The sequence below is a fragment of the Oryx dammah genome, unplaced genomic scaffold, assembly GCF_014754425.2.
Source record: "Oryx dammah isolate SB20612 unplaced genomic scaffold, SCBI_Odam_1.1 HiC_scaffold_25, whole genome shotgun sequence".
In the NCBI taxonomy this organism is placed as follows: domain Eukaryota; kingdom Metazoa; phylum Chordata; class Mammalia; order Artiodactyla; family Bovidae; genus Oryx; species Oryx dammah.
This window is the reverse complement of record NW_024070209.1, coordinates 9,736,034-9,763,513: the sequence shown is the minus strand read 5'-3', so window position 1 is coordinate 9,763,513 and position 27,480 is coordinate 9,736,034. Positions and strand designations below refer to the sequence as shown.

Here is a 27,480-nt window from a genome sequence, read left to right as displayed (position 1 = left end):
AGGCTGTAGTCACTCTTGCTGGCTTCCATCATGAATCAAAGTCTGGTGCCAGCATAGGATCCAGCAGTCCCACTCCTGGGCACATACCCAGACAAAACTGTGGTTCAAAAAGATACATGCAACCCTATTTACAATAGCCCAAATATGGAAACAATTTAAACACCCATCTACAAATGAATGGATAAAGAAGACATGGTATGTGTATATAATGGATTACTCAGCCATAAAAAGAATGAAATAATGCCATCTGCAGTAACATGGATAGACCTAGAGATTATCATACTAAGTGAAATAAGTCAGAAAGAGAAAGAGAGAGAGAGAAAAAGATCAATACCATGTAAATCACAAATACCATCTAATATCACTTATATGTGGAAGCTAAAATATGACACAAATGAAACAGAAACAGACTCACAGGTACAAAGAATAGACTTGTGGTTGCTAAGCAGGAGGGCAAGGGGAGGGAAGTATTGGGAGTTCAGGATTAGCAGATGCAGACTGTTATATATAGTATGGACAATGAAGTCCAACTGTATAACACAGGGAACTGTATTCAATATCTTGTGATAAAGCATAATAGAAAAGAATAGGAAAAAGAATATACACGTATAACAGCATCACCTTGCCATACCGCAGAAATCTACACAACATAGTAAATCAAATATATTTCAATAAAATTTCTAGAAAAAGAAAAAAAAAGTTTGATGCTGGACAGTAGCTGTGGCTCCTATTTGTCTCAGAATCCCTAAGCCACCCCACTCCACACATGGCCAAGGTCATTTGGTTACACACTTCCCACCCACCCAGTTTCACTCACGCATCAGTCCCACAGTTGCAGACAAAAGTTCTTTTCTGCTTTCCACTTCCCGGCTCTTAGAACGGCAGGATGGGATAACTAATAGAGAAAAGAATAGGGCCTCAAAGTCAGAGGACGTGGGTTCCTTCCTTTATCTGCCACTCACTAACTGTGAGATCTTGGGCAAGTTTCTTAAGGGCTCCGTATCCTCATCTGTAAAACAAGGTTAGTAAAACTCACATCCACTTAGTTTTGTGAAGCTTGGCATAAAGTAAAGCAGTAGTTGTGGAGGCTAACTTTGCGTCAGCTTTGCGCGGACGCCTGAAGCCACAATAGGTGAGAACTAAGATGCTTCAGAAATGTGACCCGGTAGCAGGGGCCCCTCACATGACCCCGAGATGCCAGACAGTGTCTCTCTCCCCGCCCAGGGCGTGTGCAGGTCCGCTGACCCGTCTTTCCAGTCACCCCACACCCCGGGTCTGTGATCATGCACCCCCCACCCATAGCTGAGCCTGACGCGGCGTTGGCTCATGCGCCTTTCCGCCGCAGCCTCTTGCCACGGACCACACGTCTCATCCTCGGCTCCTGGCCCCGCCCCCAGCCCCAGGCGCGCCCCTTCAGCTTGCCCACTCCGTGTCTGAGCGGCCGCGCCCGCGGGCCGTAAGCTCCGACTGGCTGCGCCGCGGCGGGGGGCGGCCCGTAGGCGCACACACCCTCCGCGCGCAGCCAATGGGCGTGCGCGCGTCACTGACCCGGCGGCCCGCGAGCCGGCAATCCCTCAATAAGCCACATTGTTGCACGAAACTCCAGCACAGGAGTCCCAGCCCGCCGCTAGCACCGCCGTGACACCTAGCCGAGCAGATCCGCGGGCGAACGCAGCCCACGTATGAGCTGGAGAGGTCCGGTCGCCCTAGTGAAGCCGGACTTCGATTCTTTCTCAAGTTGAGCCTTAGTGATCTTGTGGCTGAAGTTAGTACTTTGACAGTGGGACATCCCAACACGTCGCCTGGAGTGACTCTTGGTCTCCTTTCAGCAGTTGCGACTACCAAAACCTGTTTTCAGAGACTCGAAACCCTCCAGCCGGGCGCGCCATCGTGTGCTTTCTTTGTGTGCCTCCCGGACTCACCAATCCCGGCCGGGCCGCCAAGTCCAGGTACAAAGCCGTCCGATCGCCGCACTCTCCTACCCCGCACGCGCTCCGGCCTCGGTTTCCCAACTCTGTTCCGTCGGGAGTTGGCAGGATGATTGCCTCACATCTGCTCGCCTACTTCTTTACGGAGCTCAACCACGACCAAGTGCAGAAGGTAAGCAAGCGCGGGAGGGGCGCCTGGCTCGCCTCTGAGAACCTTACTTTGTCAGCGGCTCTCTCTCCGGGGTCCCGGCCGACTAGGAATCTCCTCTTAGACCGTGCGGGGACCCGCTCTCTCCCCATTCTGGGCCGCGGACGCGGAAAATATCAGGACGGCGGGGAAAAGCCCTGGGCTGGAGGAGCCACGTCCGCTAGGCACCGGCAGGCGTGTGCGCGCCTGCGAGGCTCCGGGGCTCGTGCACCGCGCGCCTCTCCCTCTCTGCTATCCCGAGCGCACTCGCGCTTCCCCCCACCCCCCGCCCCTGGAGGGGCGGGCCACCCTGCACGTAGTCTGTGACTGCTGGTTCCACGTGGGAGGAACCCCCCTTTCGCAGCCTGTGTTCCGGCCGGAGCACGTGGGGAGAATCGTGGCGGGGTCGGGGGAGAAGACTCGGCTGCCTGGGCTCCTCCAGCGCCAAAGACGGCATTTCGGGGACCTACGATTCCCTCTAACGTTCCTCACGGCCTCGTGGGAAAAGACCACACGGGAAAAAGCTGGGAAATGGGCAGAGGAATTTCGCCCGCCGCGCCCCTTTTCCGGAACTGAGGCGCCCGGAACCGAGGCTCCGCTAGGGACGTACACCCCCTCCTCCCCTCCTCCCCAGCGTCGGGCTCCTGACCGCCCCCCCTCGAGTATCCCACCCCCGGTCCTGCCTCCAAATGGGGGGCGGACTTTGGATATTGCTTATGATGTTCCCAAAAGTTTCACCAAAAGGACCAATTCCACAACCCCCTCGATCCTTTGCCGTCTTCCTGGGGATTTTTGTCGTTCTGGAAACGAGCCTTTTTCAGTTGTAGGCCTCGACCAGTCTGCCCACTTTCTCTCTCAGCAGTGCCCCCAAATCCGAGCTCTTTCTCGGGCCAGGTCTTCTCTACGCCGGGGAGCCTCAGTCTCTGCCTCTGGGTATGGAGTGGGGGTGGGGCTAGCCAGGGCCCCAGGCGCTCTCTGGGGGAGAATTGAGTTTCTGAAATGCTCGAGATTACGGGATTGGCTCCTGTCCTGGGCCTCAGCTAGCATTTGAGACGAAGGGGTGGGCGGGGGTGGAGGATGTCCAGATCTGTGAGTCAATGACGGAACGTTGCTCAATTACATACTTGAAATTTCTGTCTTAGTGGGAACACATTTTGGGGAAAATGTTTTGACATTATCTTTCTGTGGGACGACCTGCTCATACTCTTTCTGCTTGATCCTGAGAGCGAAGGAGAGGAGGGTGGGTTGCCATCACAGTGTTTTCAGAGCCTTGGCAGATGAATTCCAATATAACACGAAGTCTCCTAGCCTCAAACGAGTAGGGAGCAGGCGGCAGCTCGTTTAGTTGAGTACCTGTCTGTCAGAGGCAGGACCTTAGCTTTCGGCTTATTTGCCCAAGAAGTGAGTTAACCCTTGTGGAAGACTGTCATTTCTTGGCAAGTCCTAGAATTCAAAGCTTGCTGTTGTTCAGTCACCCAAGTCGTGTCCAACTCTGCAACTTCAGGATGCCAGGCTCCTCTGTCCTTCACTGTCTGCCGGAGTTTGCTCAAATTCATGTCCATTAAGTTGGTGACGCTGGGGCTACCCAGGTGGCTCAGTGGTAAAGAATCTGCCTGCCAGTGCCGGAGACGCAGAAGATGTGTGATTTCTCTAAATTTAGGTAATTCCACTAAATTACCTGAGTCGGGAAGACCCCTTGGAGGAGTAAATGGTAACCTGCTCTAGTATTCTTACCTGGAAAATTCCATGGACAGAGGAGCCTGGTTGTAACCTCATGGGCTACAGCCCATGGGGTAGCAGAGCTGGACACGACTGAACAACTAAGCACGCACGAATTGGTGATGCTATCTTACTGTCTCGTTCTCTGCCACCGCTTTTGCCTTTAGACTTTCCCAGCATCAGGGTCTTGCTGATGAGTTGCCTCTGCATCAGGTAGCCAAAGGTGTTGGAGCTTCAGGTTCAGCAGCCCGCCTTTAGATGAATATTCAAGGCTGATTTCCTTTAAGCTGGAGGGTTATTAATTCAGAGGCGGTGTTCTCATTTGGGTGAAGTATTGCCCCAGGGCTTCTAAATTTACTCACTCCTTGTTCAGAGGATGGAACCTAGGTCCACAAATTTACCCTCCCCCAAGCCAGAGGATGAAAGCTAGGACTGGAACCTTACTGGCCTGGAATGGGGAGTGGTCATCCCTTTAGTCCCAGGTTGTAAAGAGAATTACCCAGGATATGTAGAAATGAGTTCTAATCTCTGTTTTGTGGTTTATTAACCACAGGACCCTGAGCAAGTCACTGTGCTTCTTGGGACTGCCAACTTTTTTTTTTTTTTAATTTGTAAAACAAGAATGATAAACCTCAAGTTTCTCCACTTTAGGAAGTTGTGATGATTAAGCACAACAACGTAAAAAGTTCTTTATTGTGAGATTCTCTGCACTTGCAGCTACCTTTCAGCGAGTGAAGTGCCTTAGGGACGCTTGGGTGTATTTCCTCTAAATTACCAGTGGGGGCAGAATTGAGTCAGGCCTTAACTCAGCAGTTGCGGAAGCTGGAGGTTCAGTTCAGTTCAGTTCAGTCTCTTAGTTGTGTCCGACTCTTTGCGACCCCATGAACCGCAGCACGCCAGGCCTCCCTGTCCATCACCAACTCCCAGAGTTTACCCAAACTCATGTCCATCGAGTCGGTGATGCCATCCAACCATCTCATCCTCTGTCGTCCCATTTTCCTCCTGCCCCCAATCTCTCCCAGCATCAGGGTCTTTTCCAATGAGTCAACTCTTCCCATGAAGTGGCCAAAGTACTCTCCTCTTTCACTTTCATCAAGAGGCTTTTTAGTTCCTCTTCACTTTCTGCCATAAGGGTGGTGTCATCTGCATATCTGAGGTTATTGATATTTCTCCCGGCAATCTTGATTCCAGCTTGTGCTTCTTCCAGCCCAGGGTTTCTCATGATGTACTCTGCATATAAATTGAGTAAGCAGGGTGACAATATACAGCCCTGACATACTCCTTTCCCTGTTTGGACCAGCCTGTTGTTTAGTCTTCCAGATTAGGTGAGCAGTAAAAAAGTTGGAGAAAAAAGATGAGAGTAAAAATGTTGGCTTAAAACTCAACATTCAGAAAACTAAGATCATGGCATCCAGTCCCATCACTTCATGGCAAATAGATGGGGAAACAATGGAAACAGTGAGAGACTTTATTTTCTTGGGTTCCAAAATTAAAGGAGATGGTGACTGCAGCCATCAAATTAAAAGACGTTTGCTCCTTGGAAAAAAAGCTATGACCAACCAAGACAGCATATTAAAAAGCAGAGACATTACTTTGCCAACAAAGGTCCGTCTAGTCAAAGCTATGATGTTTCCAGTAGTCGTGTATGGATGTGAGAGTTGGACTATAAAGAAAGCTGAGTGCTGAAGAACTGATGCTTTTGAACTGTGGTGTTGGAGAAGACTCTTGAGAGTCTCTTGGACTGCAAGGAGTTCCAACCAGTCAATCCTAAAGGAAATCAGTCCTGAATATTCATTGGAAGAACTGATGCTGAAGCTAAAACTGCAATACTTTGGCCACCTGATACAAAGAACTGACTCATTGGAAAAGACCCTGATGCTGGGAAAGATTGAAGGTGGGAGGAGAAGGGGACGACAGAGGATAGCATCACCGACTCAATGGACATGAGTTTGAGCAAGCTCTGGGAGTTGGTGATGGACAGGGAAGCCTAGCATGCTATAGTTCATGGGGTCGCAAAGAGATGAACACGACTGAGCAACCTAACTGAACTGAACTTAGGTGAGCAAAGCTGTTTGATTCCAGCTACATTTGGGAAATAGGAAGAGAATCAGAAAGAATATTTTGTGAACATCTTTAGACCATGTCTCTTACATCTCCAGCAATGGCAGGAAGGTTCTTTATCGCTAGTGCCACCCGGGAACATAGAGCAGTGACTCTTAAACTCTTAAAAGTTGATCCTTGAAGGAAGAATTAGGAGAGAAGGTTGAAGCTTGAATTTTAGAGTTTTTTGAAAAGGCCTTGATTTGAACTCTTCTGAAATCTCTATCATTTTATACATTCTGGGTTGTAGTCTGAGGCAGGGAAAGTTTAGGTTCATCTGCCCAAAACTAGCTCCGTCGGAATCACTTGTCTCCTGATAGACAAGTCCAGTGTTTTGTGCTGTTAGGAGTGAAGTGAAGTTGCTCAGTCGTGTCCGACTCTTTACGACCCCGTGGACTGTAGCCTACCAGGCTCCTCCGTCCATGGGATTCTCCAGGCAAGAGTACTGGAGTGGGTTGCCATTTCCTTCTCCAGGGGATCTTCCCTACCCAGGGATTGAACCCGGGTCTCCCGCATCGCGGGCAGACGCTTTAACCTCTGAGCCACCAGGGAGAGTCAGGGTTATTTGCTCACTTTTGCTGATTTGACAGTTTGAAACTCAAGAGCAAACGCATATAGCATCTACTGTGTACCAGGCAGTTTTAAGCTCTTTACACTTGTTATTAGCATTTACTCTTTATAGCTGCTCATTAACATTCACAGCAACACCATGAAGTAGATACTATTATCAGCATTGCTGTTTTACTGGTAAGCAATTGAAGCACATGGGGCTTGTTCAAGGTCACTAACTTTTTTGTGAGAGCAGGGAATTGAAGCCAAGCCAGCTGGGTTCCAGAGGCCCTTGCTCATGACCACAATCCCTGCCTCTGGGACCATTAGAAGACTCCATCCTGGTCTGTGTCTGTGTTCACTTTTGGACGCTGGCAGCACCTTCATCCAGCATGTCCAGGAATGCAGCTAACTCTCCTCTTACTCTCTCTGGTTGGGATCCCTGGACTCATTTAATTGAATTTCCTTTCTGATTGCTATACCTTTGTCAGCTGGTTCCTGGGTTGCTTCAGAAGCCTCGTGGGGTTTGTTTCTAGTCTCTTTCTAGAGTTGGACTAGATCATTTCAGAAGCCTTTTAAGCCCTTGTACTATCACTTTATATGTGGAATCTAAAATATGACAGAAATGGACTTGTGAAACAAACAGACTCACAGACAGAAAACAGACTGACGGTTACCAAAGAGGAGGAGGAATGGGGAAGAGTAAACTAGGAGTTTGTGGTTAGCAGATACAAGCTATATATGAAATAGATAAACAAGGTCCTATTGTATAGCACAGGAACTATATTGAATATTCTATAATAGGGCTTCTCTTGTGGCTCAGTGGTAAACAATTCACCTGCCAATGGAGAGGACATGGGTTTGATCCCCGATCCCCGAAGACCCCACATGTGGCGGAGCAACTAGGCTCATTCACCACGACTGTTGAGCCTGTGCCCTAGAGCCCGGGAGCCGCAACTGCTGAGCCCGTGTGCTGCGGCTACGGAAGCCTGCACGCCCTAGAGCCTGTGCTCTGCCACAGGAGAAGCCACAGCCACGAGAAGGCCACATGCTGCTCCGGGAAACTGGAGAAAAACCTGTGCAGTATCAAACAGCCAGCATGACCAAAAATAAATAAATGAATACATTTTAAAAAATGCTTTAAACAATATCCTATAGTAAACCATAAAGGAAGAGAATATGAAAAAGCATATATATTTATTTGAATTACTTTGCTGTATACCAGAAACTAACACAACATTGTAAATCAATTATACTTAAAAAAAAGACTGTGCACTGATTGCCCTCTGACCCCAGCTCCCACATCAGCCTCATCTTCTCTATCTTCCATTCCCCAGAGACTTGCATCACCATTCCCCTTACGTGTCACACCTGTTCACACTAGGTGCTTTTGTGTGGCGTTTGTGTCATCCCATTGTACACTGGAGTTGGTAGTTTCAGAGAATGGAGAATCCTAGCTGTTCACCTTTATAGCCTGTTTGTAGCCACTAGTGAGGTGCTCAGTGAATGCAAGAATGAAGGAGAAGACCTTTCTGGAAAAAGAAGCTGAGTAACTGCTGCAGGAAGGGGAGGAGGGTGAGAGGCAGCTGGGAGAAGTGCTGGCACTGGACTGAAGGGGGAGTGGAAGGGCGGACCATTGGATTGTGAGCTATTCCCTCATCAAGGCCTGAGGCATGGTGTGAGGCTGATCCTGAGAAAGGGTGGCCCAGGGTTGGAAGGAGAAAGACAAGTGTTTCCTGTCTTCTAGCAGTCAAAGGTTTGTGTCTTGTCTGGAGACTTAGAGGATTCTTTTAATTAATTGAACTATAATTAATATATAAGATACAGGGTTTTTTGGTCTCCTAAGGATGAGAATCAGGATTTACCATGGGAGTGAAATGAAGAATGCACACCTTCGTTTAGTCACTAACCAGTTGTTTTAATATGCATAGACTGGTGACACGCAGGCTTGGAATACAGATAATTAATTTAGGCTCTTCACTAGATTAATGAAGGGTAGCTTTCAATTCTGAACTTAACGAGAGGGGGAAATATCTTGGAAGCAGAAAGGTTTAACGGAACCCCCAAGAGATGAGAGTTCAATGTTTTTTGAGAATCTGCTGTGTGTACAAGGCCCTCTAGATAGTATGTCAGAAATTGAGACTAAGACACCTTTCAGCTCTCTGGTGAGATAAGGCTCCAGGAATAGATACTTTACATCTGCTGAAGGGTTGTGGGAGTTATTCCCATGGGATGGGGAGTTGACTGGTAGTTTTGAGCACCTACTCTGTGTCATTAATCTTCAGATAGGGGATGAAAGTGTGGGAGTAAAAGGATTGATTAAACTTTAATGGCTCAGCAGTAAAGAATCTGCTTGCAAAGCAGGAGACACAGGAGATGTGAGTTCGACCCCTGGGTCGGGAAGATCCCCTGGAGAAGGGAATGGCAGCCCATGCCAGTATTCTTGCCTGGAGAATCTTGTGGACAGAGGAGCCTGGCTTGGAGTCGGACAGGACTGAAACAAAGCCCAGGCACACACGAGATTATTTTTGGCTGAGTTAACTGACATTGACAGGTAGGTACAATTTGGCCCATTTGTTCAACTCTAACTTAGTACTTTGTATCTTAATACTAAGCCCCTTTCCTGCTCAGAAGACAGTTGATGCTAACAGGAATGTTTTGTAGCTTTTTTAATATGCTTTTTAAATTTATTTAAATTTTTTTGGAAAAAATTTTTACAATGTTATTTTGTAGCTTTTACTCATCATCCATTTGTTTTGTATTGTCAAATTTATATTTCAGAGAGTGGCCAAGAAGCACTTTTTTCTTTACCCCTGAATGAATTAATATTCTCTCTGAGCCTCCTCAGACAAAGCCAATATATATTTTTATGTATCACTTTTCAAAGTTGAACTTTTCTATCACCCTGAAGAGTTTGAAGGCAGGCAGGGGCCATTTTCCAGGGGGCCTCAAGACAGCACAAGCCCTAACAGGTTTCTCAAAAACTAGCAGCCTTAGTAAGGAGATCTGGTACATTAAAAGAGCTCAGAAACCCCAGGAAACCAGCTTCCTTTGTTCAGATACTTCCGGTTTAAAAGATGACTCCTGATAACTGGTTCCTCTTTATCACTATTAAGTTTTGAAGTCAGCAAGTTTGGTTTGTTTTCCAACACTGCATGTTATCTGTCTTTGACTTTCCCAAGCAGTTGAGTTGGAGACCTGGCGAAGCAAATCAGAGTTCATTGGCTGTGAGTTAATATCTCACGCCATAGATCACAGGTGACTATTTCTGCTTACTTTTAAAGCAATTCTCTCAGCCTCAGCGCTGTTGATTGACATTTTGGGCTGGATAATCTTGTGAGGGGCTACCTAGTCTATCATAAAGAGCAAGAGTTTTTCTCCTAGTCCAATTTACAGGGGCAAAGACTGTGTTTTTTGTTTATTTGTTTTTAAACTACTCCTTTAGAGCAATGGTTTTCAACTGTTAGTGATTTTGTCCCCCAGGTGTACTTTGGTGGTGTCTGGAGACATTTTTGGTTGTCATAAGCAGGTGGATGAAAATGTGTTATTGCATCTAGTAAGCAGAGGCAAAGGATGGTGCTAAACATCCTACAATGCCCAGGACAGGTTCCCCTCCCCCCCACACACAAAAAAGACTTTTTTGACCTCAAGTATCTATGGATTGAGAAGCTACATCAGTAGAAGCTGCATCGAATAGAGTAGTCTATCGCTCATTTTAGTATTAGAGTGCATCGCCAAATGGTCATACTACTTAGTAGTAGCTGTGATGAGGACCATAGCTCTTCGCTCTGTGTCCCATGTCGTGGGATAGTCATGGGGGGAAGTGGCCTTTTACAAAAGGTGAATTTACAGTGAGGTCTGCAGACCACAGTAATTGTCCATGGCCCCTGGCTGAAGTGTGGGTTACCTGAGTTACTGTTTTTCTGTCTTCAACCAGAAAAATGTGGGCATTGAAAGCACTCCAGAAAGCCATGGGGAGAAGTTTGTTCAGCTGACCCCTGGAGAATCTCACCCTGACTTTTGTTTCCCTGTAGGCCACAGGCTTCTGAGCAAGATAGGCCTGTGAGGTGGTGGAACTACTATTGCTGGGGACAGAGGAAAGGGGCTGTTGGTGCCCACTGAGGGATGGTCCAGCAGTCTCTGGGAGGGTCTCCATGGTGACAAGTAGAGCCAGGCTTCCTGGGGTTGAATCCTGGCTCCTCACAAATCAGCTGTGTGAACTTGGGCCAGTTATTTAACCTCTCTAGACCTCAGTTTCTTCTACTTGTGAAATGGAAACTGGATAACACCTTAATAGGTTCTTTGTAAGGATTTAAGAGAGTGGATATATGTGAAGTTCTTAGAGTTGTACCTGCCAGAGTCAACACTTAATGTGTCAGATATTGATGGTGGTGGTTTAGTGACTGAGTTGTGTCCTACTTATTGCTACCCCATGGACTGTAGCCCCCGCCAGGTTCCTCTGTCTGTGGGATTTCCTAGACAGCTGTCAAATATGAGTACATAAGACATTCTCAGACACCCAGCTGTGCTGCCCATCTGGGTGGGAGCAAAAGAGGCCCTGTTTCTAAGAGCTTTCAGGGCAGGTGGGTTCTGGCCCATTTATGTTCTCTGTCTGATGTCAGATTAGAGCAGAGGACAGGGAGGATAGAAGGCTGGAAAGTTCCTAAAGGTGAGGAATAAGGAAGTGTCCTCACTGTTCCCTCCAACTCCTAAAACCTTCTCTTTCCCCGGGCAGAGGAGACTCACTTTTGAACTCTTGTTCTAACTTGCTTTCCTCCTGATCCTCTGGGGAGGAAGTAGCAACCCCATTGGGTGGGTGGGTCTTTGGGATGCCTGGGCTGTTTTGGTGCGCCTTAGTTGAAGCGTCCTCCTTGGGAAGTCATGAGAGACCCAGTTGCACTGAATAGTCATAGCATTAGTTCAAACCTCTTTTCCTTCCTGGTCCCCTTTCCATTGGTACCTCCCCTGGAGGGCAGAATTGCAGAGGCTCCAAGGGCAGTTACTGAGGCCACGCATGCTGAAGTTGGCTTGTGAGATGCTTGCTCACACTTCCTCAATCTGCTGCAGACTCTGGCTTCTCACTGGGGGAACCACTTGAGGTGCCTTGTGCTATTGAGTCATAGAGCTGGATCACAGTAGGTTTCAGCCACACTGACCCTGGAGTTTCAGTGAAGGGAATGGTCATTCTCCTTTTTTTTTTTTTTTTTGCACATTGAGTATAGAGTCCCTGGACATCTTGGTTCTCAGCAAAGAGATCTTTGCCCTTCATATATAGATTTGGGGCTGTCCAGTTTGGCCTCTTCTGACATTAGGGTGCCTGGGGTTCTTGACAAAGCCAGAGAGGACCCTCTGTGTGGGACCCATGCTCTACTTGTCTCATTCCTGTACAGCCTTTGTCTTGTCTAGATTGTCATGGCTAGAAAATCTCCTTTTTCCCGGAAGTGTCATGCTCTTTGCACTTTTGTCTGTGGATCTCTAACACTTCCTTAATAGTCCTTCCCTGGAGCAGCGTTGTTGTTGTTGTTCAGTCGCCCAGTCATGTGTGACTCTTTGGGACCCCATGGACTGTAGCACGCCAGGCCCCCCTTTCCTCACCATCTCCCTAAGTGTGCCCAAGTTCTTGTCCATTGCATCAGTGATGCCATCCAGCCATCTCATCCTCTAATGCCCTCTTCTGCTGTCAATCTTTCCCAACATCAGGGACTTTTCCAATGAGTTGACTATTCGCATCAGATGACCAAAATACTGGAGCTTCAGCTTTAGCATCGGTCCTTCCAATGAGTATTCAGGGTTGATTTCCTTTTAAAATCAAAGATTTTGTTTGACTGGTTTGATCTTCTTGCTGTCCTAGGGACTCTCAAGTGTCTTCTCCAGCACCACAGTTCGAAGGCATCAATTCTTTGGCACTCTGCCTTCTTTATGGTCCGGCTCTCACAACCGTACCTGACCACTGGGAAGACTATAGCCTTGACTATATGGACCTTTGTTGGCAGAGTTATCTTGGAACTAATGAAGAGAATGAGTCAGGTCTGAGGACCTGGCTCTGGGAAACCTTGGTACCTACCCACCCAGCCTACTTCTCTCTCCTCAGCTTAGCAGCCCTGTCCTGGAGGCTTGGATGTGGTCTGTGTTCTTGGAAGGCTTTATTCCCAACTTCTTCCTCCTGGCATCTCCATATTGTCTGATAAAAGAATGAAGCCAGATAAGCTATTGAACAGCTTTAAATTGGGCTAAATAAGGGAATTTGAAGCTGTCACTTTTCCTTTTTCCCATTTGAAGGATTTTTTCCTCCCAAATTTTCCTGTTTCAACCGCTTCTAATGAAGTCTTCCAGCCATTTCCCATCAGTTTGCTTTTCTCCTCAATTCCCAAAGGCCTTAAAATAGCAAACGTGCACCGCTTACTAAGTGCTGGACTCTGTCTAGGAACTTGACCACAGCTCAGGCCACCTCAGGCAACCTCCAGGATAGCCATTATTGCTGCCTATTAGTCAGAGGAAGACACCAAGACACAGAAAGGGCAGTGCCTTGCTCAAGGGCAAGCCAGCATTCAAAGCCAGGCAGTCTGATTCCAGAGCCCTGGCCTCTGGCCCCAGCATGGGGCTGCCTGGGACAACTAGGGACGGCCAATTGTCTTTCAGTTTCATGGGGTTATGAAGCTGGTGTCCATTGAAAGAGACCTTTGAGCTCATTTGTCCAAACCCTTCATTTTACAGGTGAGGAAAGCAGGTGTCTTGTACTAAGGGACCAGCCAGGAACCCAGCTCCACGCCCTGCCCCATCCTGTTTCCTTTCAGCACCGTTGGTGTTGAAGAGCATGAGCTCTTCCCATCATTCAGATGTGGGCTCCCCAAGAACCACAAGCAGAATTTGCTCTGTGGCCGGTTCCTATGATAACCCCGTAATTTTTTTGTCCAAACTGTATCACTTGAGAGTAAAAGGGGACATTGTTAACAGTTATGCTGCTACCACACCGGGCAGATTATCCTGGGCAAACTGGGATATGTAGTTGCCCTGCTTATGGTGGGTGTGACAAGGGTGGGTGGGAAGGTCTGGGGCTGGACATGGTACAAAGGGACAGACCCAGAGGGGTTTGATCCAGCAGGTGACAGTGGGCAGCACACAGGAATGGGAAGTTTAGATCTCCCTGTGGGAATTTGGGCTCAGGTGCAGAGTCTGGTCCCTGGGATAGGGCTGTCCAGAGGAGGCAGAGTAAGGGATCTGGGGGCAGGCCAGGGCAGCCAGGTAGACGGAGAGGAAGCCCTGCGGCCAGGATCACATGCAGTGCAGGCCCAGGCCTGAAGAACAAGGCCAGGCTCTGAGCACCGGGGTAGTCTACAGTGGCCAGCGCATGTTACTCTCTCACTCTGCTCCTTCGTGTTCCCTTTGACCCTCTGTGTCCCCATAACAGTTGTGTCTGGAGCTCCTGCTGTATCTTAATACTGAAATAAGGCTGGTATCACAGATACGAAGTTGAGAACCTGCAGTCAGTGCCTGCAGTCCTCTGGGACCAGTGACAGCAAGAGATGCTTTTTAGTCAAAAGGTGGTATAACCAGCTGGGAACTTGGGGAAGATATCTGTGGAGAGGCCATTTGTATTGGGCCCCTGAAGAACAACTGGGAATTTGTCAGGCCAGAGTAGGAGAACATTCTAGGTACGGGGTCAACACACATCTCTAACCTTTTCAAGAAAAAAAAACAACAACTCAGAATTGTATTGATGTGTGCGATTTAAGTGATTGTGAATCTATATCTTATTGTAGTGCAAGAAACTGCTTACCATCTGTCCTTACTGCCTCAGTTTGTGATTAGTTGTTGACATATTTGCCTCCTACTGATAGTCTGATCCATTTGCAGGCAGAAGGATCTCCTTTATCCCAGTATCCTAAGTGCCTGGCGCACTCAATTTGGCAGTCAGTATGTGTGGGAAAAAGAACTGTTGCAGGGTCATGCACACCTGGGACACGTTATTCCTTTGAACTGATGTCCTATAGTCTGAGGATAGGAGGGTCCCAGGACAGGGATCCAAAGGCCTGTCTCCTGGCCACCTGACAGGTGCTGTTGCCTGCAGTCTGTCTGGCTGTAACTTGATGCAGCTGAGAGCAAGAACTGGAAGAACAGGAAACCCTGTGGCTCACGGGCAGCAGGATCCTGGAGGAGTGGCCTGTGAGCCTGGCTCCACACTCACCCTGCCCTCCAGGCTGTGAGTGTGTCAGCTGCCATCTCCCTGAGGTGGCATGATGACCCTAGTGGAGGTCTGCTTTGTCCCATCTAAAAAGTGTCAAGGAAGATCTGTAGCTTTTGGTTAGCTGCATTTCAGAGGACAGGAGCCTTAAAGAATCCAGAATCTACTGTGTCTTTTCCTCCCCAACTCTTCTTTTTTTTGTTGTTGTTATCTTATCGGGAATGTCTGGCCTTGGCTTGGCAACTTTACAGGATAAACCTGCTGCTCTTTGTACAAACTTGGTCCTCCCAGGAGGAGTCTGTGAAGACATTAGTATTAATGAGGTCACAGATAGCAGTTACCTAGCTTTCCCTGGATGAGCGCACACCTGTGCCCCAGGTCAGGGCATTCATCTGGCCTGGATGTTACGGAACCTGTTAGGAACTTGGCCTATGGTTTGGGGAAGCTTCTTCAGACCTTGGTTTCCTTGTCAATGATTTGCAGTAAAACACTGGCAAAGGAATAATGTGAAAACATGAAATTCTTTCAAAACTAAGTTGTAAGCATATATTAGCACATAGAGTCACCGGAAGGCTTTGTGTGGCTGCGTTTAGGTTATGGCTTTCCCCTCCGATTTGACCTCTTTGGCCCTACCATGTATCAAAGACTAGGACCTAGTCAGAACCTTGTCATTTTTCCTTCCTTTCTTTTTAAAGTGAAGTATAATTTGCATAGAGAACTGAGAACACTAAGTAACCACCACCTAGATCCAGTAACAAATTATTACCAGCAATAGCAAGCATGCGTGTGTGTGTGTGTGTGTGTGTGTGTGTGTGTGTGTGTGTGTAGGTGCTAAGTCACTTCAGTCATGTTGGGCTCTTTGTGACCCTATGGACTGTACCAGGCTCCTCCGCCCATGGGATTCTCCAGGCAAGAATACTGGAGTGGGTTGCCATTTCCTTCTCCAAGGGATATTCCCGACCCAGGGATTGAACCCGCATCTTGTGTGTCCCCTGCATTGGCAGGCAGGTTCTTTACCACTAGCACCACCTAGGAATCCCTTATAACAACTACATATACTCCATGTTAAGTTGCTTTAGCTGTGTCCAACTCTGTGGAATGGTGTGGACTGTAGCCCACCAGGCTCCTCTGTCCATGGGATTCTCCAGGCAAGAATACTAGAGTGGGTTGCCATGCCCTACTTCAGGGGATCTTCCCAACCTAGGTATCGGACCCAGGGTTTGAACCGGAGTTTCTTATGTCTCCTACATTGGCAGACAGGCTCTTTACCACTAGCGGCAGCTGGGAAGTCCCAACAGCAAGTATATCCCCCACTAAATCTAATCACTATCCTGACTTCTACTGGCGTAGATCTGTTTCTGTACTTATTATAAATGGACTCATATGATCTGTTCCCTTCTGTATCTGGCTTCTTTTACTCAACTTTATATTGTGAGATTCATCTCCATAGGCATGTAGTGACAGGTGGCACATTCTCATTGCTGTAGAGTACTCTGCCCCTGCCCCTCCAGCCCTGTTTTAACTGTAGTTGAGTTAAAGTAGATGAAATTAGCCAAAGTCCTTCACTTCAATGGGGTGTGGTCCTTCCTAACTTTCTTCCTAGGAGACTAGGTTATAGAGCCCTGGAGTCTGTCCTTACATATTATTTAATATATATACACCTGATTGTATCTTTCGGACAAATACAAAAGTGCCAGGACAGTTGAAATTCAGTCAGTTGGTTTGCTTAGGGGCTAGAAGAATCTAAAACATAGGAATTAGCTAGTGTTCATTCAGCAGCTCTTGGAGAGAAGATTCTAGGTACTAAATCAGAAATACCCAAAGGCTGGAGAAAGCAGTTTGGCAGTACAGCAGTACCTCAGGGTGTCCCTGTGTCCTCAGGCCAACTATGCTTATGGAGTTGCTTTCTTATCCAATTTGGTCACTTGAATTTGCCCTTCTACCAGGACGGTGTATCCTGTAGGAATGACTGATGAGCATTTGCTTGTTCATGTATTGTTTATTTTCTGCCTGCTTACTAAAAGGATTAGATGATATGGTTTAACTTTCATTGAAAGGACTTCTAGAATAAGAGTCAAGGAACAGGCAGGAATGATTAAAACTTAGTTCATTAAAGTTGAGTACAGAGCCCTGAGCTTCCTAAGAGCCAAAGCAAACCACCTCCCCCCCCCCCCCCAAAAAAATAACAAAAAAACCCACAACAACACCCCAAACCGACTCTTCTTGAGTCAGTTGTTTTAATGTCATTGGCCTGTATAAGGAAGTACAGTGACTCTGGGCAGCAAGACTTTCTCCTGACACTAAATTTCCTGTAAGTTCCCTGTCGGGAATTGACTGGCCAGTGAACAACACAGCAATTTCATGCAATGGGATGATCTTTATGATTCTCCCTTCCTGTGACTCCTTGATTAAAGGTAACTAGGATTAAGTCCGGAAAAGGCAATGGCACCCCACTCCAGTACTCTTGCCTGGCAAATCCCATGGACAGAGGAGCCTGGTGGGCTGCAGTCCATGGGGTTGCTAGGAGTCGGACACAACTGAGCAACTTCACTTTCACTTTTCACTTTCATGCATTGGAGAAGGAAATGGCAACCCATTCCAGTGTTCTGGCCTGGAGCATCCCAGGGACGGCGGAGCCTGGTGGGCTGCCGTCTATGGGGTCGCACAGAGTAGGAAACGACTGAAGCGACTTAGCAGCAGCAGCAGCAGCAGCCCAGAAGCAATCTCCTCTGAATGCTAGTCTCACAGGCCACTTACTCATACCTGTGATACTTCTCATGGGCCATTTTACATTAACACCCATCTCTGATTCATTTCAGAAACACAGTCTACAGTGAGCTGAGTTCTGTGCTATGTCTTATAAAGTCCTAGAGAACAGGAATCTTGATTTCTTTTAAAAAATTTAAAAAACATTTGTGTGTGTGTGTGTGTGTGTGTGTGTGCGTCAGTTGAACCTTGAACAACATGATTTTGAACTGTACGGGTCCACTTATGTGTGGATTTTTTTCAGTAATAATGTGCTATAGTACTATATCACTGCATTATTCACGGTTGAATCTGTGGATGTGAACTCTATATAAGGAGTACCAGCTGTGGAGGATCGGCACCCCAACCTGCGTGTAGTTCAAAGACCCACTGTATATATATTTAGAGTGTATAATTCAGCAGCATTAAGTACGTCACATTGTTGTAGAACTATCACCACTATCTCTGCAATTGATTTCTTTTAAAATTATATTCTTGTATACTATAGTGCTTTGCATAGAATTGATTTTCAACAAAGGCTTAAAATGGGAGAAGCTTGGGTCAGGGATTCAGCAATTGAATGATAGAAAAGAATCTTACAGATTTAGATGCTGAAATTTAAGGTTTCTTCTATACTTTCTTTTGAGACCTCTTAAGGTATTCAAGGTAGGATTTATGGCACTTTATGTAACAAACCGTCAACGTTGGAATATTGTTCTTTTCTGGATGTAAGTAGTTTGATGAGGACCATTTCCTCTCTGAGACCTGTTAGGTTGGCCTCAGGGAAGGTCACTCAGTTGAAATTGGCCTGCAAGATGACAGTGGAACGGTTCCTGAGGATGCTTGGAGGTAGGATTGTCATTTACTATTTCTGACATTATAGTAAGGGATCTGAGTGATCCAGATTCTAGTTGCAGCTCTGTGACCTTGGTCAAGGCTGTTCCCCTGACCTCAGTTTCTGTGAGTTTCCTTTCTGGCTCTCAGCTCCAGGACTTTCCTTTCTGGGCTTCCTCATACCTAACTGGGGCTGTGTCTGCCGCACCTGGGCCACTTCACACTTTGAAGTGGAGCCTCTGCAACAGTGATCTTCTGCTCCCTCCGTTCTTTGCATTGTGCTATGACACAGCTTCTCCTTTTAGTGCTAGTCTAGAGGAAACTGTGGGTGCTTAAGGAGATGAGCTTTCCATTTGGCTGTGTTGTTCAGTTGCTCAGTCGTGTCCAACTCTTTGCGACCCCATGGACTGCAGCATACCAGCTTTCCCTGTCCTTCACCATCTCCTGGAACTTAATCAGACTCATGTCCATTGAGTCAGTGATGCCATCCAGCCATCTCATCCTCTGTCATCTCCTTCTCCTCCCACCTTCATTCTTTTTCAGCATCAGGGTCTTTTCTAATGAGTCAGTCCTTTGCATCAGGTGGCCAAAGTATTGCAGTTTTAGCTTCAGCATCAATCCTTCCAATGAATATTCAGGACTGATTTCCTTTAGGATTGTCTGGTTTGATCTTCTTTCAGTCCAAGAGACTCTCAAGAGTCTTCTCCAACACCACAGTACAAAAGCATCAGTTCTTTGAGACAGCTTTCTTTATGTGTCCAACTCTCACATCCATACATGACTACTGGAAAAACCATTGCTTTGACTAGACGGACCTTTGTTGGGCAAAGTAATGTCTCTGCTTTTTAATATGCTGTCTAGGTCTGTCATAGCTTTTCTCCCAAGGAGTAAGCGTCTTTTAATTTCATGGCTGCGGTAACCATCTGCAGTGATTTTGGAGCCCAAGAAAATAGTCTGTCACTGTTTCCATTGTTTCCCCATCTATTTGCCATGAAGTGATGGGACCAGATACCCTTATTTTAGTTCTCCGTCTATTTGCCATGAAGTGATGGGACCAGATGCCGTCATTTTAGTTTTTTGAATGTTGAGTTTAAAGCCAACTTTTTCACTCTCTCTTTTACTTATCTTTAGCCTGAAGTTACTATTCTTCACCTAGATGGGGGCCTTAGTTCTTGCAGAAAAACTCAGGAGAACTCAAGAGATGATTGTTATGTGTATCCCTTGAGGAGGAACCAGGACCCTGCTTTATTGCTGCACTGTTATTTCTAGGCTGCTCCTCCTTTATTTCCAAATTCCCTCCCTTCCCTAGTTAGTAACTATTTGAATCTGTTCTTTAGAACTCTGGGGAAGTCTAGGAGGTCCATGCCTTTTTTCCTGCAAACATGAACAGGGGACTTGGAAAGGCTTTTGTACCTGGGAAGGCTCCACAGGGTCCTGCTTGTTTTCAGTTTCTCCTTAGAACTTCTCTTGCCTGAACCCACGGTTCTAGAGAGGAGGCAGGCAGTGTGTTGTGCGAAGAAAGAAATTGACCAAAATTGCCCAACGAGGAATTTCTAATCTTGAGATTGCTAAATATATGTGTCTAAAACTACTATCTGTGTTTAATACACACCCTTGCCTCTGATTAAGCAAGTGACCTTCTCATACCGCAACCAAGCTTTGCTTCTGGCCTGCCTCTTTATCCCCAGCCTGGAATGCCCCATCCTTTCCATCTTTTTTCCTAATAGAGATTTAAAGAGAAGTGATCCAGGGTGTTCGGCCACACACACACCACAGAAAGAGAAGGAAGAATTTGGGGAAACAGCTCCTGTTTTGCTGACCCCAGTGTGACTAAGTAGGGTTCAGGAATGTCTTTGATCCTCTGAAGGTTCCACTTGGCACAGGGGAGTCTGGGAGAAAAAGAGGAAAGGGGATAGACAAAAAGGTTAGATATTAATAGATAGCTTTACATTTGCCATCTCATTTATGCTAGTGACTCTGCTGTGAGTGTTAGTCCTCCCGTTTTATAAGGAGGAAACTGGGACTCAGATGCCTGTACAAATGCTAGAGCCAGGATTTGAACACTGATTTTTCTGATGCCACAGCCTACAGTTCCCCACCACCAGCTACTAAATAAGGGATAACCTGAATGATTCTACTGTGATAGCTTCCAGTAACTGAAACTTTTCCCCAACAAGTTCAAATTTGTCTTTGCAACTCTCAACACCCAGGATTGATGAAGAATTATTTCACAGTTTAGCCTAATGTCCTAAGTACCGACTTTCAAAGATCCCAGGCAGCAAGTGGTAACAAACGACCTTGAGCAGTGTTGACTAGAACACAGTCCATTATTATCACATTATTGGTAAGGCAGATATCAGTCCAAGGAGAGGGGAGCACCCAGACCGTAATAAAGGTGTCAGTTTGATTAGTCTGGAATGGGTCTTTGGGATTCTTAGCCAAGTTCGGAAACTCTTATCCCAAGTGGCAGAACATAGACAGGAGTTATCAGAAAGTAGATTTATCGCAGAGAAAAAACTTTCTAACAACTAGAACTGACCAACAGTAGAAGCTAACCAGTTTTGAGAAGTGAGGAGCCTGTCATGCTTGGAAGCATTCAGATTCAATAGCCTGATGCCTATTGGGGTGAGAGGGACAAAGGAGATAAACTCAAATGCTGTCTACGTTCAATGGGATTTTGAATTGTCATTATGCCAAGGTTCTTTCTAAGAGTTAGTATTTTTTAGCCATAGTGTTACTGTGCTGTGTACATTTGGTAACTCCTAAATGACATTCTCCTATGACTTTGGGCCTTGCTTGTGTTCCCTCCCTCGGGTTGCACTGTGAGTGACAGTTGGCGGGATTCTGCATTTACTTCCTTCCCAATCCAGGGGAAAGGTCTTCGTATGGAGGCTGCTTCTTGCTTCCGACTCCTGCTTCCCTTGGTTACCCTCAACTCAATGCAGCAGTGCTGGCCAAGGCTGGTGGGCCTCAGTGGTGTGTTTAGGAAGTTATAACATCAGGTGATTAATCATTCCTTCCCCAGTGGCCCTAAGAAACTCAGGGTGGATACATCTTCATGTCCATCATTATGGCCCAAAGAGAGGAAGTTTGGGCCAAGGTGCTGTAGCTGCATGTTTCATAGCTGTCCCGTATGCTTTTTCTTGGTTTCGTCTGCTGCTGCTAAGTCGCTTCAGTCGTATCCAACTCTGTGAGACCCCATAGACAGCAGCTCACCAGGCTCCCCCGTCCCTGGGATTCTCCAGGCAAGAACACTGGAGTGGGTTGCCATTTCCTTCTCCAATGCATGAAAGTGAAAAGTGAAAGTGAAGTCGCTCCGTCGTGTCTGACCCTCAGTGACCCCATGGACTGCAGCCCACCAGGCTCCTCCATCCATGGGATTTTCCAGGCAAGTGTACTGGAGTGGGGTGCCATTGCCTTCTCCGTGGTCTCATCTGATGGAGATGTAAATCAAAGTACTGAGGTCATCCAAGAAGCTGCAGAGCAGAGAACCCCCACCCAGATGAGGAGAGTCCACAGGAAAAGTGAGGGTGATAGGCCTAAGGGCCTAGCTTTAGAACCAGACACCTATGCTCCTCACCAAGTGAGCTATAAAACAGGGATATAGAAGTTTTACAAAGAACAATGAACGTCATGTCTGTAAACTTGTAGGATGGGTTTTGGGAGGTAAGAAATGCTTGGTAAATGTTTAGCTACTGTAATGGTGATCATCATGACCATTTTCATCTGTTACTGAACACTGAAGAATGATTATCATCTGTTGGGTAAAGGGCAACATGATTTGAGTAAAGGCTGACCCTTTAACTTGTTAGGTCCTTTTGACAGTTAAGGATGAGGAGTGTTGACTAGATTTCCAACAAGCCTTTTAGTAGCTTAAACATCGAAGTTAAATTAAGCATGACCCCAGTAGAATTATGGCCATCCTAACTTGGTCTTTTGTGTACTTGAGCTCACACTCCGAGAAATGATGGGGCAGCTCCTTAACAGGACAGCACCACAGGCTCAGCTTTCCCACAAAGGAACATCTGGAGCCGCCTATGGAGGCAGGAGTGGGTGGCAGCGAGGCTTCTGGGCCTCTCTCCTTTTGGGGAGAGTAGTAATGCAGGAGCTCCAACTTAGTCCCGTCTCAAACTCATGATAATGTCCAGAGATATGTCTGCAGCCCTCTGACCTGCCAGGGGAGCCCTGTGTGTGTCTGTGGTGGGATGACTAGTTCAGAAGATGGCCTTTAGTGGGTGTGGCCAGCCGGCACACACTGTAGTGCCATTTGAGCCGTATAGACTTTGCTGTTCAGCAGAGAGGGGCATTCATCTAGTAGAGTGGACAAAAGCACAGTGGGCTGCCCCGTCCAGTCCTGGCTTAATCTTTCGCATCTGTGTGATTTGGGGCATGTTGCCTTCCCCTTTCAGTTGAATGCAGAAAATAACACCTCAAAGGGTTGTAATGAGGATTCAATGAGTTAATGGGTATAAGACCTTGAGAACAGGTTTTGCTGAAGGGTTTGCTGTTATTACTGTTGCCTATGAGGCTGTACTTGGATGTGGCTTGGCTTTAGCCTTTGTTTGGTCTGGTGGCTGGGACTTGTACATTAGCACTGAGATGCTTTAAGCCCTAATGTGTTCCTCGGCCAAGCCAGGCGTCACTGAGTCTGAGGCAGGAGGCCTCTGTGGTGATTATAGTTGCTCTGGGCCCAGAGTCTCCTGCGTTTTGTCTTCCACTGTGCCAATAGGGAGAGAGGATTTGTCTGAGACTATACGCTTTTTCCTCCTGGGAGCCTCATGTGTCGTTGTAGGGGAGGCCAACCTCCTCAGGAACACCCTGGCTCCCCAGTATTGCAGGAAGCCCAGATCAGTGACCCTGCTCAGGGAGGGGGTAGTGCCCCACAGACCTGGGAGGCTAAGGCAAACAGGGGGTTTGCCATAAACCTGAGGTGCCATGAACCTGAAAGTAGGAAATAGAGTGGATGATTGAAGTCTTTCTGATTTAGACCAAAGGAGTTAGATGTCTAGGTAGCTCTCTAATAAATGCTGGCAGCAAGGGAACTTGGGGATATCCTCATTTGTGCATATTTCAAACTCTCTATGACAAGCCTAGTCCCTCTGCTGGCTGGGGAGGGAGTGGAGAAGTGGCTGAGGGGCTTTCACTACTCTAGCCCTGCTTCGTCCTTTTCCATCCCACGTGAGGATTGTGTCTGTCAATTTTGTTCTATTTTAACCATGCAGTTACGAAGAGGGGTGGGCTGATTAACCACAGTCTCTTCTTTGTCTTGCTTACAGCTTCTTTCAGCATTTTATCCAGTCTCTGATCTTTCAGCTTGTGGGATTTTAGAAGAATGATGAAAGATTAGTAGTGGTCAGGATGTTTGAAATGATCTGAGAAGGGCCAGTCTCATAATTCCTCAGGAGAGAGGGATGGACCCCAAACCCCACAGGGAGTTAGGATGTGGCCTGCAAGAGAGAACTTGTGAGTAAGAGGACTGTTTCTCTCACTCTGTCTAATTCTTCCCACCCCCCAACCCAAAGAGGGCAATGGGTCTGTTCTTTCCTTAAAGTATTAAACAACTTTTGCTGTTCCTCTGGGAATCTCAAGCTTCAAAATTTGTTTAAAACCTTTGGTTTTAACTTAGAACCAAAAAAGTTTGGTTCTAAGAAGATCTAAAAAAAATGTGCTGGAAAATAGAACAGTCTGTTAATACTAATGAGCACATTTGTCAGGGAAAGCTAATTATAAATGTTTATGCTTCTTGGTCAGAGTTGGGCAAAGGACAGGTGGGCATTTACTTCTGTTTCCCACAGGAGTAACAGTGGTGGTGGTCATCAGCCAAACCAAGCCAGTCAGGATTCCCTTGGGAATCCTGAAGTCTGGGAGCTGGAAAGAACAGGGTCTCTTCACTCCCCAGTTTGCTGATGAGGCTGGGAGTCCCAGGCCCACCACCCTCATACCTTGAGGGCATAGCTGTAGCCTTGTCTAAGGGTCCTGATTCTACCCCCATCTCCATGGCCAGCAACCCCACCTGGCCTGGACGTTGCTGCTGAGAACAGGGATATTGTGGAAACTTGAGTGCCTCCTTGTATGGATTTCTATCAGATCTTTTTCTGATAGAAGAAAACTGGGAATACCAAAGCCAGAGCAGACGAGAGCCTTCAAGACGCAGGCTGTCTGAGGGGGACTCCTGTTGTTTCTCCTTCTCCCAGTGTTAAATCTGGGAAGAGTTCACAGAAATTTATGTTGAAAACAAGATAAATGAAATGACTAGGGAGAGCCGCCTCTGCCTCTGAGGATGGGGGAGGACCTTTGCTTTACCATGTGTATCAAGCCTCTGTCAATGTGTCACGCACTGTGCTGGGCTTCAGGGTGCAAGCGTGAACAAAGAGTCATGGTTCTTGCCTTTGGTGCTTATGATTTGGACACTAATGTATGTTTCCAAATTGAGGTCGGTGATGTGAAGGGAAAAGTCTGAGTTCATAGAAAAAGCAGGGAGGGCTGATTGTTTTATTAGGAAGATCCGAGAAGGCCTCTGTGCAGAGAGAGCTGAAGGATTGGTAAGGGACCTATAGATGAAGAGCAGAGTGAGGTGCTGAGTGGCCTGCGTGCACAGTCTTGCAGGCAGGGAAGGGCACGGTTGGTGTGTTGGGGGACTGAGCCAAGGCTGGTCTGCACAAGGAGTGCAGAGGCAGTGGTAAGATGAGCAGTGGGCGAGGCCAGGCTGTATGGTAGGGCCTTGGGAGGGTTTCAGATTTGGTGCCAATGGGAGGTCGCAGAAAGGGTTTAAGCATGGGAATAGTATAGACTCTGTCTGGGGATGGAAAATGGCTGGCAGAAGGAAAAGTAGAATCAGGGACTCTTATTAGTCTAGGGAGGAGGCGATGGCTGCTTGGCCTGTGGTGAGGGGCAATAGGGTTGGCACAACTGGCCTTGAGTGCAGAGGACAAGAGATGGGCCTCTCCCCTAGTTGGCCTTTCCCCTGGTCTTCACCATTCTCCAGAAATAAAATTAGACCATTTTTCTAATTTTAATTTTTATTTATTTATTTATTTATTTAAACAAAGTCCTGTCACAGATTCTGGTTCAGTGGTCTTTAATAATCTTCTGTACCTAATAGATTTTACCCTTTTGAGAAGCTGAATGATGTTCCATGACATAAAGGAATAGCATAATTAATTTAGTATATATATCACTATTCACTTTCCCCTTTTTTCAGGTTGACCAGTATCTCTACCACATGCGTCTTTCTGATGAAACTCTTCTGGAGATTGCTAAGCGGTTTCGTAAGGAGATGGAGAAAGGGCTTGGAGCCACCACTCACCCCACAGCTTCAGTAAAAATGCTGCCTACTTTTGTGAGGTCTACTCCAGACGGAACAGGTACTGTACCCACAGGGAGGGGTCTGGGAGCTCCTTTGCCTGGGGGTGGACTTGGATGACTTTGCTCAGGGACCCAAAGGACTATATACATCAGTGATGGTACTTTGGATTTAAGCCTCAGAAGCCAACGCTGGCTAATTTAAGCATGTAGGGATTTGAATGGAAGTCTGTGGCATGGGATAGAGAGGAAGACTGGGAAAGGAGGCAGCCCTGGCAGGCAGGGAAGAAGTAAATCTTTGTCATTCCTGCTGGGGTACTGTGATCGGCCATTTGACTCCATCCATGGCTCAGTAATGGCAACCCACTCCAGTACTCTTGCCTGGAAAATCCCATGGACAGAAGAGCCTGGTAGGTTAAGGTCCATGGGGTCGCAAAGAGTCGGATGCGACTGAGTGACTTCACTTTCACTTTATACCTTCACAGAGACTGCATACAGTGAGGATCTTAAACAGCAAATATGCCTAAGATGCTTATGGCCATACACCATGGCAGTCACTCTTGAGCCCACCTAACTGGTACATTCCACAGGCTTGCTGGAGAATCATTGTGGTCCAGATTGTTCTAGATTGTTTCTTGAACTCCATGAATAAAGACTACCAGAAATCCAAATAAACCTGGGATAATGTAAAAGAGACATGGTACATATTAAGGTATGAAAGTCTCTGAAATTGTGCAATTAGAACTTGTCAAGCTTTGTTTTATCCCCTTATTTGGATACAGTCTGTATTTCATGATGCACCTCCCCAAACGTGATTTAACTAAACTGGAGACAAGGGTCATGGGGAGACTGAAGTTGGAAGGTGGGTTCAGGCTAGATTCAGAAACCTTGCATGCACACCTGAGACATGGAGTCTTTCTTCAGTGATACGCATTGGGGAGTAGCTGAAAGTTTTTGAGAGGTGTGAGCAGAGCTGTCTTGGGAACACACATTGTCAGCAGTTTATGTAGAGTGTGTGTGCGTGTGGGGTGATGGGTGGTTAGTAGAGCCCAGGGCATGGCCCTGGTGGAATGTAGTGGGCAGAAACCAGAGAGAATTCAAAGATCATACCAGGGTCCCAGGGTGGCAGCATCCTCAGAGAAGGGAATGGAACTAAGTTGTGCCAGTACTTTCTGCAGACAAACTTGGCACACGGTTTGTTTCATTAATCTTCATGACAACCCTCCATTTTAAAGTATCTCTGGGGCCATGAGGAGTGAAGGATGTGTGATGGCTACCTGCATATAGAGGGTGAGAGAAAGAGCCCGGAAGCAGCTGCCAGGGTCGTGGAGGAACTAGGAGGTACAGAGTCTCCACGTGAGAGGAGATGAGGCCAGGAAGGCGATGGTTGGTAAAGATCCGTATTTGCAGAGAAGGTCCAGAGGTGGGGAAAGGCACAGGACAGGCCTTGTCCATGCTTTCAGTGTTTCCATCATGTCTGTGTCCCTGAGGCTCACCTTTCACAGTCCCTGAAAAAGATACGTGTTTGCTAAAGCCCTGGGGCCCGGTGCTGAGGGTGTGGCCTTGTCCAGGAGTGTTCTGAGTGAGTGTGTCTCAGCCTTTCAGGGAGCTCCGTGAGTTGAGGAGCCTCCTCCAGTTCCCCTGTGTCTCTTGTGTGCCCTCTGGAACAGTGCATTTCCTCTGCCTGCTACTTCCTCTGACTGGCAGCCACACCCGCTTTTACTGTTTTTATTTGACATTCTGATAAATTTACTAGCTCTTTTAGTCCAGGGACCTTGTCTTTGTTTCAGGCACTAGCACTAAGCAAGTATCATAAATACTGGGATTTTTCTGAACACTTAATGTAGTAATTTATTTACTTTTCACAAAACCCTATAAGATATGTACAAATTTTACCTACTTTTTTTTTTTTTTTAAGATGAGTTGGGAGCCTG

At 46.9% G+C, this 27,480-nt stretch overlaps 1 protein-coding gene and 1 non-coding gene across 2 annotated transcripts in view; one reads left to right on the top strand and one right to left on the bottom strand.

The window, feature by feature from the left end:
- Nucleotides 1-706: 706 nt before the first annotated feature.
- Nucleotides 707-27,480, top strand: part of HK2 (hexokinase 2) — a 70,050-nt gene continuing 43,276 nt past the window's right edge. The window contains 2 exon segments of the mRNA XM_040223839.1: nt 707-2,100; nt 25,446-25,608. Of these exon segments, the coding sequence (XP_040079773.1) occupies nt 2,038-2,100; nt 25,446-25,608 (226 nt within the window). The 5' untranslated portion in view covers nt 707-2,037.
- On the bottom strand, nt 6,415-6,486 carry TRNAR-GCG. Its single transcript has one exon. It is a non-coding gene; the product is annotated as a tRNA-Arg (tRNA).